The sequence below is a fragment of the Stegodyphus dumicola genome, chromosome 7 (genome assembly GCF_044657685.1).
Source record: "Stegodyphus dumicola isolate Sdum_Otavi_A_Nest chromosome 7, ASM4465768v1".
Lineage (NCBI taxonomy): Eukaryota > Metazoa > Arthropoda > Arachnida > Araneae > Eresidae > Stegodyphus > Stegodyphus dumicola.
Window position 1 is genome coordinate 100,023,655 of NC_140774.1, and position 16,067 is coordinate 100,039,721.

General features: G+C 29.7%; 1 protein-coding gene across 3 annotated transcripts in view; it reads left to right on the forward strand.

Annotated features, from left to right (window-relative positions):
• Window positions 1-16,067, forward strand: part of LOC118199051 (medium-chain acyl-CoA ligase ACSF2, mitochondrial-like) — a 97,386-nt gene that overhangs the window by 18,927 nt on the left and 62,392 nt on the right. For all 3 annotated transcript variants that reach the window (XM_085820646.1, XM_085820647.1, XM_085820648.1), the window contains 5 exons: window positions 3,233-3,361; window positions 3,798-3,851; window positions 10,118-10,236; window positions 10,316-10,363; window positions 11,455-11,572. In XM_085820646.1, coding sequence (XP_085676772.1) covers window positions 3,233-3,361; window positions 3,798-3,851; window positions 10,118-10,236; window positions 10,316-10,363; window positions 11,455-11,572 — 468 coding nt within the window. The remainder of the gene's footprint in view (window positions 1-3,232; window positions 3,362-3,797; window positions 3,852-10,117; window positions 10,237-10,315; window positions 10,364-11,454; window positions 11,573-16,067) is intronic.

Here is a 16,067-nt window from a genome sequence, read left to right on the forward strand (position 1 = left end):
ATATTTATTGTTTGGAAAATTTATTGTATATATAAAAAGCTATGGCTGAAGCTAATACCTTAAATTAAAGTAGCCATAGCTACTTTATTTTGAAATGCTTTAAAATAAAGTAGCTATGGCTACTTTAATTTAAGGTATTTCAAAAAGTGCAGTTAGTCGATTTTTCAGAGAACAGCTCATATATCGGTAAATTATTCTTATATCTTGATTGTAATTTCTTAATAGCAATTAATATGCACATATGTATTAGAATTTCTAATTACATTTTACAGTAGTTCACAAATGTTAATTTCACTAATTGATTTTCTAGCAAAGTTTTGCTGTTTGTATTAGTAAGCATTTTTATTTAAATTAATAGTTTGGTATAAGAAATTAAATTTTAAATTAAAATAATGGTTTAATAAAACTGTGCTTCAAGGATAAATATATTAGGTTTGTTATCCTAAAAAGTAGTCTCCATTATTATGGAATAAAATTATACATCCTTACATAGCGTTTAAAAAAAAAAAATATTATGTATGTTTAAAATGTGAAATTCTTTTATCCCACTTCTAAAACAAATTTGTTAACTAATAAATAGTAAAATTAGTATTTAGTTTTTAATACTAATTTTACTTAATTTATTTAAATTAATTTTGTTTTTAATTTTTAATTTTGTTTAAAATTCAATATTAAAAAAGAGCATTTAATCATGTAAGAAATATATATAGTATTCAGAAATATACTTTAATGCAAAAGTTTGCTTGAATTGAGAGTGCATAGTTAGTAATGTAGATTGAATTGTTGACAAAATATAATTTTCAAGTTTGCATTTTAATACTTACAAGCACATAATTTGTTGCTTAATAAAATTGTATTGAAGCTGAAGAATGAAGACTTGTCTTTTATTGTCTTTTGTTTGTGTGTTTTTAATTTTTTTATTTAGTTTATATTTTCCTTGTTTTCATTAGAAATAGCTTGAAAAAGTTTAATTATTAATTTAAATTTATGAGTCATTTCCATAGAAATCTACAGAAATTTTTATGAGCTTTCATTTCATTTGCCTTTTTCTGAATTAACTAGTTTCTCTCTGTCATATCTTTTCTTCTTGGTCAGGTTCTGGCTATATGTTTGCATAATATGGAATGTGAACTAAATAATATGGGCTTCGCCAGATATTTAACGGCACGAATACTTTATTAACACACAAACAAAACAAGAACGAACAACACAAAAACAGAAACCATGTTTATCATTATTGCACTGGCATACAGCGGGTTACCTTCAATACTTCAATACTAACAGTCTCTTCTCTTCTCTAATGTAAGGGAGAGAGAACGTTGCAGGCTGTTTGGTTAAAACTGCACTTGCATGGCCATCATGTCATGACACTCTCCTTTATCTAAATTGTCTCTAATTTCTTTCCTCTGTTTTTAACGTAGTTAACTGTCAAATGTGTTGAATGGATTAAGAAAAGGAGGACAGTAACAATCTTTTCTCTGGCTCTATGTCAAATTACTTGAGGAATCCAAATCTGCTATATATACCAATACTATTGGCGAAAAAGGCTCATCCTGTATGTATTTGGATACAAATAAAAAAAATTTTTTAAATATTGATCCATGCATGGTGATGCCAAACCGGCTAGCTTTGTAAGTAATAATGGAAGCTGATCACAAAGTTGCAGACTGACAAAGATCTTCAGTTGCTTAGGAAAATCATAAGGAATGAATAGCAGTATTTTTTATTTGACCACCACACAGTAGCTGGTTATAAGCTTTGTGGAAATTGGGAATGCTCCATGCTAGCAGAAATTTCAGAACTGGAAAAGACAAGTAAATTTTTCATGTCTCTCACACTGAAAAGTGTAGTAGTGTTTACAAGCATACCAGCATTTACAAGCATAAAGCATACCATAAGTAGTGTTTACAAGTCATCTAACTTTTATTTATTTATTTCTTTTAAATCTGCTATGCTGATTTAAGGTTTGTTTGGTTTCCAGACTATAAGAGCTGAAAAGTTTGATGGTAGTTAGAGGATATCTCAAAGAATGACTTTTGTGTAGGTCTACTCAAAAAACTGTATGGATGTTGGCAGAAGTATATTGTTAAAAAGGGCCATAGTTTGAAGGTAGATGTGTTTTAGCATTATAATGATTTATGGCATCAGTTTTCAAACATTTTTTTATCTTACTATGTCTACCATATTATTATTATGCATCTGACAGTTTTATAATAAAATAGAATGTCTCTGATATACGTTTTCTAGCTTTTTAATTTGATGGGTTGCAGCCTATGATAGATTTAGCTGTCTTTAAAATGTATGCGCCAAAGAAAGATTCAAATTATTTTGTAAGGGAGAAAACAGAATTGTGAAAAATTATAGGATGATATAGGGATGGTATAAGATCAGGGGCTTGTTATCCTAAGCAGTAATCAGAAACTTTCCAGGTGATAAAATTGCATCACCATTATCATGAAATAAAATTATCACTAATTAAATGTCTTTTAAAAGGATTTGCTTACAGTGAGAAAATGTTCTTTTAAACTGTAAGCCTCACTAAGTTCTTTTAAACTGTTAAATCTTTTCTATCTATAGTACTTCTTAAGCTAATTTACAGTTTAATGGTTTGATTTATGCATATTTCCCTAAGAAACATTATCAGACTAAAACAAATCTTTATATTTGGAAGAGGTTTTTTTTTTTTTTTTTTCATTAAAAAAGAAAAGGGCAATAATTTTCAACTAAGTTAACTTAATAATTGTTTTTCTTGGTTGGTTTTAATGATTTGCTGTTGTACAACTCTGAATATTTGCATGTTAAGAAACTGTAATGACAATTCATCTTAAAACCACGAATTTCATCCTGTAGCTCTGTTTAAAAAATGTTCCAGAAAAAATGAACAAAAATCTTTGTAATACCAGAAATGCAAAATATTTCAAAATTTGAAATAATGTATAAATATTGGAAGTATAGGATATGACTGCTTACATAATCTTTAGCTATTTAAGCAAAGAGTTACATTAAAAATTTAATTCAGTAGTTTTTATTTAAAGTGCATTTTATCAAAATATTTTGGATTCAAAATATACCTTCTTAACTTCTGTATGATTAAAAAAAATGGTGAGAGGTAGAGAGAGAAATCGTTTACATTTGTTATTATATTTCATATAATATTACTTTTTATAAGAGATACATTATTTTATATTCTCATAGCTTCTAGAAATTAGACTTTTTTTTTTTCTTTTGATAGGTCAATAAGTTTGCATCTGGACTTATTTCTCTTGGTTTACAAAAAGGTGATAAAATTGCAATATGCAGTCCAAATTGCTATGAATGGCCTGTTGCTCAGTTTGCCACTGCTAAAGCTGGACTAATTTTGGTATTCTCTATTGTTTCTTTTCCATTTTATTGCTTAATGTTATGAGATTTGGTTTGAATTTTTGTTTTTTTGTTTTTTTGTTTTTTGTTTTTTTGTTAGAGTAATGTCATTTTTATTCTTTTTGTACATAATATTTATCATTTTTTACATTAAATGGTGTATTCAAACCCTTTAATAATACATTACTTATACAGTGGTCAGTTCACTCACTGATTTACAATATAATTATAAAACATTTGAATGAATATTTAAACAAGTTTTAAATATGACTTTAAATTAATGTTTTTAATATAAATTCATTATCCTGAAACTCTATCCCTCCTACAGAAATTGTTTTAATTATCTTTTTTATTACTTTACTTCTGTGTAAAAAATTTTTTTCTTATTTATATGTAATTAAAAAAATATTTTAATTAAATTTTGTTATTGTATTTAGGTTAATATAAATCCAGCATATCAGGCAAAAGAAATGGAGTATTGCTTAAAAAAGGCAAGTTTTTAAAATTACTTTAAAATGCAATAATTGAATGTGTATTTTATATTGATCTTTCTTCATTAATATTATTGGAAAGGGGAAAAAAATCATTGGCTATATTCTATAGTAAAGTTTCATGCAGAAATATAATTGTAATATTGTTAAAGAGTATTTGTAGAAGTACAAACAATTAGAGGATAAGTTTATATATAAGTTGTTTGACAAAGACGCATAATATATTATATTCTCGAATAAAAATATTTAAGTATTTGTTAAAATGAATAAGTACTGATAATGAAGAAAACATTCCTCCCAGATCAGCATGCAGTTTCCATGTTTTTTATACAAATTCATAGGCAAAATTGTATTTGTATCTTCTGTAGTTCATTATAGGAAATTGGTAAAGGGAAAAAGAACTATTTTTATTTATTAATTTACAGTTTGTTACAAACACAAATATGATGTTTAAAAAAGTGCAAAATACAAATGCTATTAAAAGTGTTTGAGAATACAGTCAAAAGTCATTAATTCGGACACCCATAATTCGGAATGATCTATAATCCGGACCTCAAAACTAAAAACTTTCTGCGCATGTGCTGCGTTCACACATGCGCATAGGCGTTTACACGTGCACGTAAGACCTTTTACGACTGCGCATATGAGTGTGCGCAAGTGCAGAATACGTTTTCGCGTGCACGTTTTATGTATAATGGACGTATAAGCTAAAATTATCTAATTATCTATTTCAGTTAATGTTGATGATTGAGTTGTTCCTAAATTTTCGAATTGGATCCGGCTTATTATTTTTTGCAGACTGTAAGAGCAATTTTATAAAAGTAAGCTTAAACTTTCGATTATATCAAATAGAATTTCTGATATATATTTGTTAATATGAAAAGGATCTAAAGCGAAAGTATGTTTTGAAATCCGAAATCTGTTTATCAATTTCACGCTGCTCGGCGGGGGGATCACCGCGACGGGCACGTAATGAATTGGAAGTTGATCTGTCAGCACTATCCTTATCTTCAGCGCAGATGTTTTTATTTTATTTGGCTTATAATTCCTTACCAAATGTAGTATTTCATCTCGATATGCTCCGTCTTTGATATGGTTTAAAACAAGTTCCTCGTCATTATAATTCGCTTTCGATAGTGAAGAAAGTGACAGAGGTTATTGAAAACGAAAAAATTTCGATTGACAAATTAGTGGGTGTTCTCGACATAGCAATTATAGGACTTGAACAGTGGAACTTTGTAACTGAACAAGAAATTATGTCTGTTTAATAGAATTAAAGAGAAAGTATTATCACATGAAACGAAGCAAAACTTAAACAACTTACATTGAAAGAAATGTTTAATAAAGTAAACTAAATATTAAGCTTTTTCTTTTTGCAAATTTTGATACCCTTTAGATCATAATTGTTCTTTATTTCATAAATTACGGTTTCATATCTTTAATTTTAGAATTTCTGCATGCCATCTTACGAGATTTAAACTGATGATCTATAATCCGGAAAAATCGATAATCCGGAATCGCCGAAGTCCCGACGAGTCCGGATTAACGACTTTTGACTGTATAATACGTAAGTTGAAACAGGATTCCATACTTGAATCAATATTGCAATCTTCCCATTAAGTCATGTGACACTGTGAAGTTTTGGTATCGAAAGTTGAAAAACATTCTTGTTTTTCAACTTTCGGTACCAAAACTTCACAAACAACTTTCGGTACCAAAATTACATTCCAGAAGCTCTGGCCACCTACTGATGTTGATGAGGCCTACTTGCAAGAACTTTTTGTAAGAAGATCAGTATGCAACCACTCAAGAGCATACTGAGGAGTTAGACATTAGTGCCATGTCCATTAGTCACACTATGCATTGCATAAACTTGATATACAAGTTCAATCACTTGGTGCCACATGAGCTGACTCAAGCATATAAGGACAGACATATTCGACCTACACTAATCTCCTCGAATATCAATGTAATTCTGGATCAGATCATCATTTGTGATGAAAAGTGGATTTACTTCAACAACATAGGGTGAAACGGGGGTTGGCCTATGTCCGGTGAGCCCGTCAGCAGCGTCGCAAAGTGCAATTTGACTAACAAAAAGATCATGCTTTGTATTTGGTGGATTTGTAGTAGATCCATGAAGAGTATCTGGAAAATGGTAAAACCCTGGACAGTAAGGTGTACAGGGAGAAGCTAGTCCGTGTTGACTCTGCTATCAAGGAAAAACATCAAAATAAGTTCTGGTACAAAAAGGTGATGTTCTATCAAGAAAATGCAAGACCACATGTGTCTGCATTCACCGGCTGTATTCCGCATGGACTCGAAGGGGATTCTTTGCCACACTATATGGTCTTGACATCACTCTCTTGGACTTCTACCTTTTTTCACACCTGCAGCTACATCTTGCTGGTGCTATCTTCTGTTCTACACAGAACATCCGAAATGAGGTTGCTCTTTTTCTGGACTTGTGGCCACAAGTTGCTCTGCCAAAGGTTTTGAAAAACTACCAAAATGTTGGCAGCAAATCATAGATTTGGGTGGTGATTACTACCTGCACTAAAGTTACTGCTTTCATTTTGTTTTTTTCTAACTTTATTGAGAATGCTTTTTGGCCAAAAACATTCGTTACAACTTTTCAAAAATAGTTGAAATATGACTACAGTTTTATTTTATATTTATTTGTAATTAAATTGGGAATGATTTAGATAGTATTGTATTTAGGATAAATAAATTTTGATAAATAATATAACTTCATTTTCAAAATGATCTAAAAGATTTCATTCATTGTCCAAAATACTTGTGTGATAATAAATACAGTCAAAAGTCGTTAATTCGGACACCCATAATCCGGAATGATCTATAATCCGGACCTCAAAGCTACAAACTTTCTGCGCATGCGTCGCGTTCACGCATGCGCACAGGCGTTTACGAGAGCGCATAAGACCCTTACAGCTGCGAATATGTTTGTGCGCATGCGCGTTTAATGTGTAACGGAGTTATACACTAAGCTAAAGTTATCTAATTCAGTTAATGTTGCAGATTGCATTGCTCCTTAATCCTCGAATTGGATCCAGCTTATTATTTTTTGCAGACTGTTAGAGCAATTTTATAAAAGTAAGCTTGAACTTTTGATTATGTCAAATAGAATTTCCGATATATATTTACTACAAAGCGAAAGTATGTTTTGAAATCCGAAATCTGTTTATCAATTTCACGCTACTCTGCGGCAGAGGGGGGGGGGCATAAACGTCATTATTAGATTATGATAGATTAGAAAGATTATGTCAAATAGAATTTCCGATATATATTTACTAATATGTAATTTGTATCTACAAAGCGAAAGTATGTTTTGAAATCCGAAATCTGTTTATCAATTTCACGCTGCGGATTGGAAGTTGATCTGTCAGCACTATCCTTATCTTCAGAGCAGATGTTTTTATTTTATTTGGTTTATAATTCCGTACTAAGTGTAGTATTTCATCTCGATATACTCCGTCTTTGATATGATTTAAATCAAGTTCCTCGTCATTATAATTCGCTTCCGATAGTGAAGAAAGTGACCCAGAGGTTATTGAAAACGAAAACATTTTGATTGACAAATTAGTCGGTATTCTCAACACAGCAATTATAGGACTTGAACAGCGGAACTTTGTAACTAAACAAGAAATTATGTCTGTTTAATAGAATTAAGGAGAAAGTATTATCGAAGCAACTTACATTGAAGGAAATGTTTAATAAAGTAAACAAATAAATATTAAGCTTTTTCTTTTTGTAAATTTTGATACCCTTTAGATCATAATTGTTCTTTATTTCATAAATTACGGTTTCATATTTTTAATTTTGTAATTTCTGCATGCCATCTTACCAGATTTAAACTGATGATCTATAATCCGGAAAAATTGATAATCCGGAATCGCCGAAGTCCCGACGAGTCCGGATTAACGACTTTTGACTGTATATTAAAATTCTGCGGAAAAATTTATATGAATTTTTTTCAGAACTTTAGGTGAGTATATAATTTTTATTTGTGGTTTTTAAAGAAGTTTTATAAATTAATGTGGGTCAAACCTAAATTTTGAACCTAAACATACGAACCTGAAAGTGGGTCTTGTATGGTTTAACTGTGATTTTTGAATTTGTTTTGCATGTAGTTAAAGATTATTTTTCTAATGTAAAATACTGATTAGTTACAAAAGTTTCATTGAAATTCTGAGTGTCCAGTGAAATGCAGAAAAGCTAAAAAACATATCCTACTAGACTAATCTATTAATTTATTTAAAATATATTAACTAATATTCAGTTTCATGATCATTTGAGCCATTCTTAAAATTTTACAGTGTATTACATCCTTGATACAGAAACACACAATGTTATGTAGTTTATGACAATTTTATTACCTTTTCAGAAAAGCACTTCTTTAATGTGTGTACATCAATTTGAGTAGAAAAGCAAATGTTATTTATTGGAATTTTATGCTAATCTATTATTTTAAACTATTTGCAAAATATAAATTAATATTCAATTTCATGATCATTTCAGCCATTTTTTCGTTAAATTTCACAATATATTACAACCTTGATATAGAAACTTACAGAATATTATGTACTTTAGCACAATTTTATTATACAGTCAAAAGTCGTTAATTCGGACACCCATAATCCAGAATGATCTATAATCCGGACCTCAAAGCTAAAATCTTTCTGCGCATGCGCCGCGTTGACGCATGCTCATAGGCATTTTACGCGTCCGACATTTACGACTGCGCACATGCGTCTGCGCAAGTGCAGAATACGTTTTCGCGTCGGACGGCATAAGCTAAAATTATCTAATTATCTATTTCAGTTAATGTTGATGATTGCGTTGTTCCTTAATCTTCGAATTGGATCCGGCTTATTATTTTTTGCAGACTGTAAGAGCAATTTTATAAAAGTAAGCTTGAACTTTCGATTATGTCAAATAGAATTTCCGATGCTGGAGCTCCCAAAGGATCTAGAAAACGAAAGTATGATTCGATGTCCATCAAACAAAAAACGAATTGCTACAAAAAATGGATAAAGGTATATCCTTTGTTTATCTAACCGTTCCGAAATCTGTTTATCATTTTCACGCTGCTCTGCGTGGGGGGGGGACGTCGCGACGCGCAATGAACTGGAAGTTGATCTGTCTCTACTATCGTTATCTTCAGAGCAGATGTTTTTATTTTATTCGGCTTATAATTCCTTATTAAATGTAGTATTTAATCTCGATGTACTCCGTCTTTGATATGATTTAAATCAAATTCCTCGTCATTATAAATATCACGAATACAAATCAAATAGTTTTCTGGTTGCAATTTTCTAATTTCGGCTATGCGTAAGGTAAGCATGCGCGCGTTTAAAGAAATGTTTAATAAAGTAAACAAATAAATATTAAGCTTTTTTTTTTTTGTAAATTTTGATACCCTTTAGATCATAATTGCTCATTATTTTATAAATTACGGTTTCATATTTTTAATTTTATAATTACTGCATGCCATCTTGCCAGATTTAAACTGATGATCTATAATCCGGAAAAATCGATAATCCGGAATCGCCGAAGTCCCGACGAGTCCGGATTAAAGACTTTTGACTGTATATTACAATTTTATTATATTTTACAATATATTACAACCTTGACATTGAATTATGTAGTTTAGGACAATTTTATTTCTTATGAGAGAAATAGTGAGTCTTGAATTATTTTTAATGGGCATACGCTTTCATATATCAGTTTGAGTAGAAAATATTATTTATTTTTCTTTATTGTTACTTATTTGTATGTAGAGGTGAGAGAAGCTGTATGGGTTTTTTCTCTTGTCTCATAAAACAATTTTTTAATAATTCTAAACTTAAAATTTGTGTTGGAAATGATTTTGAATGCAAATAAATGTAAATTACAGTGATCTGATTCTAATAAATAATAAAAAAAAATTATAAAAATATTATTATAATATCATAAAAGTTGCTTGGCTTTAGAAAATGTCGACGAGTTTGAAATCAAAGGATTCTAAGAGAAGTGAGATATTGGTAACGACTGTATAAATATTTAATAAAAGTTGTTTTATTTATTTGTTTATTACGAATGATGAAGTAATATACTGTAAGACTTTATTACTTTGATAAAGCATTTGTAAGGTAATATGTAATTATAAATTAAAATATTTACTTTAACTAACTTAATTAGTATAACTTATTTCGATGTTCTTAATTTTTTAAGATTTTCTTTGATTCTGTTCTGTGACTTTTTAGATGGAATGCAAAGCCCTCATAACATGGGACATATTAAAAACTCAGAATTTTTATAAACTGTTATGTGAAATTGCACCTGAACTGCCTAAAAGTGCAGCTGGTAGACTTAAAAGTCATAAGTAAGATTTTTATAATTATCTGAAAACTTTATTTTAATTAAAATGTAGTTTCTTTATTTAACTATATTTTATTTTACAGTATTCCAAGTTTAGAAACAGTTATCATGATTTCTGAGGATTCAAAAGAGTAAGTAAAAATGGCTAAGATATTCCATTTTGGCAGCTTAATAATTTTAACTTGCCTTTAAGTACAATATTATATATCTTAAAAATAAAAACTGGCTTAATTTTTATTTAAATTAATATTTCTTCTTTTAATTTAAAAATCCTTCTATCCTTTTTTTTTTTTTTTTTAAATTTCATTTTGCTTATTTTCTTCTTTTAATTTGAAAATTCATTCTATCTTTTTTCCAGTTTGCTTACTCTTTTCTTTTAATTTGAAATCCCATTCTATCCTTTTCTTCAATCTGTTTGTTTTTATTTTAACTATAATTTTTTTAATATGAAATTCTACTTCATTGTTTTTCCAATGTAAAGAAAAATTAAAAAGATCTTTGTATTGTGTACTTTAATATGATAATATTTTTAATTATATATTGCCAATTTGAAAAGAATTAATATATGCTAATTTAAAACAATATATTTTCTTTCTTGTTACAAGAAATTCATTTTGATGCATATGCATGAAAGATCATGAATTATTTTGTTTTAGAGTTCCCTTTTTTATATTTGAGAAAGGCCATAACTATATAATTATGTTTCATCTATGTGTTTAACTATGTAACTATAAATGTAACTATATTCATCTTTATTGTTACAAAGTTTATTTTTATTTTGCAGTTTGCTAAATGTTTACTTTTTGTTAAATAAAATAGTTCTCAAAGTATCTATTCTTTATCTTAATTTTATTTTCATATAGACATAGCTTAAGCCACAGCAGTTTGTTTGAAATAAATACAGAACCATGCTGCTAAAGCAAAATATATTTGTTTCAGAAGCATGGTTCTGAAATATTCAGTTACTATGCTAAGGCAATTTAGTTAAAGTAGAATTGTAATGATATGTATTGGTAATTTTATAAGATGCATTATCTATTATGGTGTAAATTATTTTATCTCGCTTATCTTTAAAAGTACTTTGCTAGATTTTAAATGATGATATGTTGTCGTTGAAATTTGTCATTAATAATTACATAAACTACACATACATACAAATTTGAAATGATAAAATAATTAATAAATATTTAATATGCTTAATAATTCCTTGTTTTTCTCAAAGTGGAATCCTCTTGTTCAGTGATGTTATGAATGCTGGAAATTCTGATAGTGATAAAGCATTAGCAAACCTGGAAAAACTGATACAATTTGATGATCCTATTAATATTCAGTTTACATCTGTAAGTAACAATTTAAAGCATTAATATTAAAATTTTATTATTTTTATGTACTAATGTTCAATTTATTTCATCTGTGTGGGTTATCTTATGGATCAAAATCTTCATTTTTAAATATTATAGTGTATCTTAATAGATGAAAAGTTATTTATCATATGATAAGCTATTCTTTAATTATTTAAAATGCTTATATCCTCTTTTTGAGTAATGAAAAATATATTTTGTTACTTTCTTATTATTAGAGCTTTCATTTTGTAAATGCTAAATTAGCATTAGGATTATTGCTGTGTTCATGTTTATTTCTCACATAAACTTCGTGGCAATCATATTTTTTACAATTTCTTTCAATATGGCATCAGAAGCATTTTCTCATCCCCAAAATATTTGCTGTAAATTAATCAAGCATTTTGAAAAATGTCTTTTGTAGTTCACTTCTTCTAGTAACCCTAGCAATAGTCATCAAATCAAACAAGTCATGCACCAGCCATGGCTGAAAATTATATCCCTTGATCTTTTTTTTTTCCCTTGTTCTTTTTTATTATTAATCTCTCTTGTGTGCTTGTATATATCTTTAATGTATCCATCAATTATTATTATTTTGTCAAAATTGAATAAATGTGACTTGTGTATAAATATATCCATTCTTATTATTAATGGATACATGATGAAACATCCCTTGGTACTTACGTGTTAACGCCACCACAGCAGATTGAATCTATATTAAACTCTATATCGGCCCATTTTCCACCGAAATCTGATTGATTTTAAATAAAGTGTTTTCATTTATGATTTGTCGCACAAATTTTAGATGTAGATTGGCTGCACTTAAAAACTGCCAAATCTGCAGCTGTATTGGCGTTAATATTAAGTACGCATCCCTCATTATAAGATTTTATTTTGGAGATTTAACTTATGCTGCCAGACCCATGAACAAAAGGTAAGCAAAGATTGCTATCTTTTCTTCATTGATTATGAAAATGATGATTCAAGTTCATAAATCCAGGAACTAAAATTAAAAATTGTGCATATAATGTATAAATTTTCTGAAACTGCTAAACAAGAACTAATAATATTTGTCATAATAATATTGTAGCCAAGTCTTATAGATTCAATGCAAATAACAAAACTAAATTCTAAAAATTATGCTGCTTGCAAATTCAAGATTCAAGTGCCTTTAATGCATGATGAGTAGGATGATCTTTCTTCTCCCCCAACTCCTAAACTTGATAGTGGATTCTAAAGAGGGATAAACAAGTACGGGGCAAAATAAATCTATGCATTGATGACTCTCAGATTATCCACATTAGATTACCGCTGGTACGTGGCAGAAATCAAAGTCAGTTCAGGAGCGCTCCAGTTTGAGCAGTAAATTATATCTTCTGAGAAAATGGTATTCCATAAAAATGCCTGAACACTGTGATAAGATCATGCACACCACTCATGTGATGGACTTAGTAGAAAGACTGAAAGCTATTGATAACAATGTTCTGGTTCAGCATGTAGCCGCACTTTTGTTAGTTTCAATACCTGAATCATACAATACTCTGATAACTGTCCTAAAAGCAAGAGAGGAAACGCTTATAACTGCAGATCTCATAAAAAGGAAACTCTCTGACAAAACAATAGAAGACTAGAATAACAAGCAGATTGAAGTTTTAATTCTTCAACGGCATTTAAATTTGCAATAAATGCAAAAATTCAAGTAGTAATAGGCCAGGTAAATTTTGTATCTTTTGTAAACGCAGTGGTCGTACTTGTGAGTGTTGTTTTAAATTAAAAAAAAAAAAAAAAAAAAAATTCTTATCCTGACAGCTCAAAATCAGAAAGTCTCATCACCGAACATGTTAGAAAATCGAACCAACATTGTGTGACCTCTGACGCTTCTAATGAAAGAAGCTGTGAATTGAGTGGTAGGTCTCAATCAGCACCACTCGAAAGTACTGTCTACGTAAAGGGCTTAATAATTACTCCACGGTTTTGCTCAGAACAAATCATAAATACAAAAATTGTGTATGCCAATTCTGGCACAAGTAGTCACCTAATAGGAGATAAAAATTTGTTTACAGAGTTTATGTATGATGATTTATAAGCAAAAATAAATTTAGTAGATGGGAAACTTTTATATTCGTAGGGTAGAAAATTTGTTGACTTTGATTTAGAGGATGCATGCAAATTGCAGAAAATTAGATTGACTAATATTCATTATGTTCTTGATTTAAACAGGAATTTAACTTCCATTAAGAAAATTGCTAATAAGGGATATTCTGATAGTTTTTAAAAAGAAATTTCTTTCATCAAAAAGAATAGCCAAATAATTATGTAGGTGTATTCTGGTGAAAATAGTTTATGTAATATTATTCTAAATAAAAATCCAGAAAACATTAATATTGCAGTAAAATGTAAAAATAAAAACTGTATACAAATGTGGCATTCAAGCTTAAACCATCGAAGTTAAGATGGAATCAGACAATTAATAAGAGAAAATCTTTCTAAAGGAAAAATTTAGATAATTGCAGTCATAATGATAGCTGTTCAGAATGTATAAAGAATAAAATGCTGCAAATTTCTTATCCAAAAGTTGCTAGTGTTCATGCAAGCAAACTATTTGAACTTATATATAATGACATTTACAGGCCCATGCCCACTCTAAATATTTGGGGAAAACTTTATTTTATAACCTTTATTGATGACTTTACTAGATACACCATAATCTATTTTCTCACTAAAAAGAGTGAATGTCTTAGTAAATTAAAAGACTTTGTTGGTATAACAAGAAACAAATTTGGAAGAACCATACAGACTCTGTGAATCGATAACAGCAGTGAATAAACTAGCAAAGAAATAGAGGAATTTCAATAGTAAAGGCATCAAACATCAATTTAATGTTTCCTTTCCACCTCCTCAATATTGTGTGAGTGCAAGAAAAAATAGAAGCTTCACTGAGATGGCCAGGTGTCTGCTGTCCCAAGGTTGACTTTCAAACAAATTCTGGGATGGAGCTCTTAACACAGCAAATTACATCCAGAGCCATCTTCCAAGTAGAGCTTGTAATAAGAGCCCCTATGAATTATGGAGAGGAAGAAAACCTAATCTAGCTCATGTAAAAAATTTGGTTGCTCAGCGTATACATATGTACGTAAAGAAAACCAAAGAAAATAATACTACAAAGCAAATAAAGGAACTTTTGTCAGTTACGATCAACAATCAATGATCAAAGAGCTATAGAATTCATACAGCCAAAAACCATATAATTGTCAGTAGTATAATATTTTTCGAAAAGTCATCCACGAATGAAAATATTGAAATTTCACTCCATCCAAAGGTTAAGATAATTAGAATGATGAAAAAACTGAGAAAAAAATCTAAAATAAAATCTGAAAAAGAGCCAGAACAATCAGAAAGGAAAATGAAGGGGAAATTACCAGAAGGTCTAGAATTTTTAACAAACATAACTAAAAACATACCTGAGAAGTTTAAGGACTTGGATAAGCTAAATTCTGAAGAAAAAGTAAAAGGGTTACTCACTATTGATAAAGGAATCAATTCCTTATGCCAAAATAAAAGTTATTATCAAGCTGATCTTCCTGTAGGAAAAAAACCTTTTGGGTATCGATGGATTTTCAAGCTGAAAGAAAACGAAGATGTAACAGTCATTCATTACAATGTGGGACAGTCACAAAAGGTTAAAGTAAAAAAAGTTGGAACTAATTCTGACCATACCTTTGCCCCAGTAGTTCAACATACAACCATTAGAGCCTTTCTTGCTGTTGCAGCATATGGTAAAATGCACATAACGCATATAGACATCACTACCGCATTCCTATATGGAAATTTAGAAGAAATACACATGCAACAGCAGGAAGGAACAATTCAATCAGGACAAGAAAAAGTTTGCAAATTGAGAAAATCTCTTTATGGCATAAAGCAGGCTGTTAGATCATAAAGGAGTTACAGAAGTGTTAAAGAAGAGCAGCTTTTCACAGAGTGCTGCATATCCATGCTTGTTTTTAAAGAAAGATGGAAATGACACAAGCTGTTGTGTTGTTGATGTCCTTAAGCATGTAAAAGCGAAGATAAGATAAAAAATTAATCAAATATCTCAAAGAATCCTTTGAAGTAAAAGACTTAGGAGAAATCAAAAACTACTTAATAATCAATATCAAAAGAGATAACAACAAGTTCCTATTGAGTCAAACATCAAAAGTAGAAAAATTGATGAAGACTTTTTGTCCAGATATCCACAAGCCATCTTATACACCAATGGATAATACTTCTTATCCAAGGGAAGATAACGCCTCTCCACCAATGGACAATATCAAATATAGGCAAGCCATCGGAGCCTTACGCATAGCCACTGTAACTAGACCAGGACATTCGACCTATTAAGCAGGAAATATTAATCTCTAAATGAGAAGGAGTAGAAAACAATTCTAAGAGTCATCCAATACCTGAACTCTACAAAGGACATTTACCTGCAAAATGATAGCCCACCAAGACT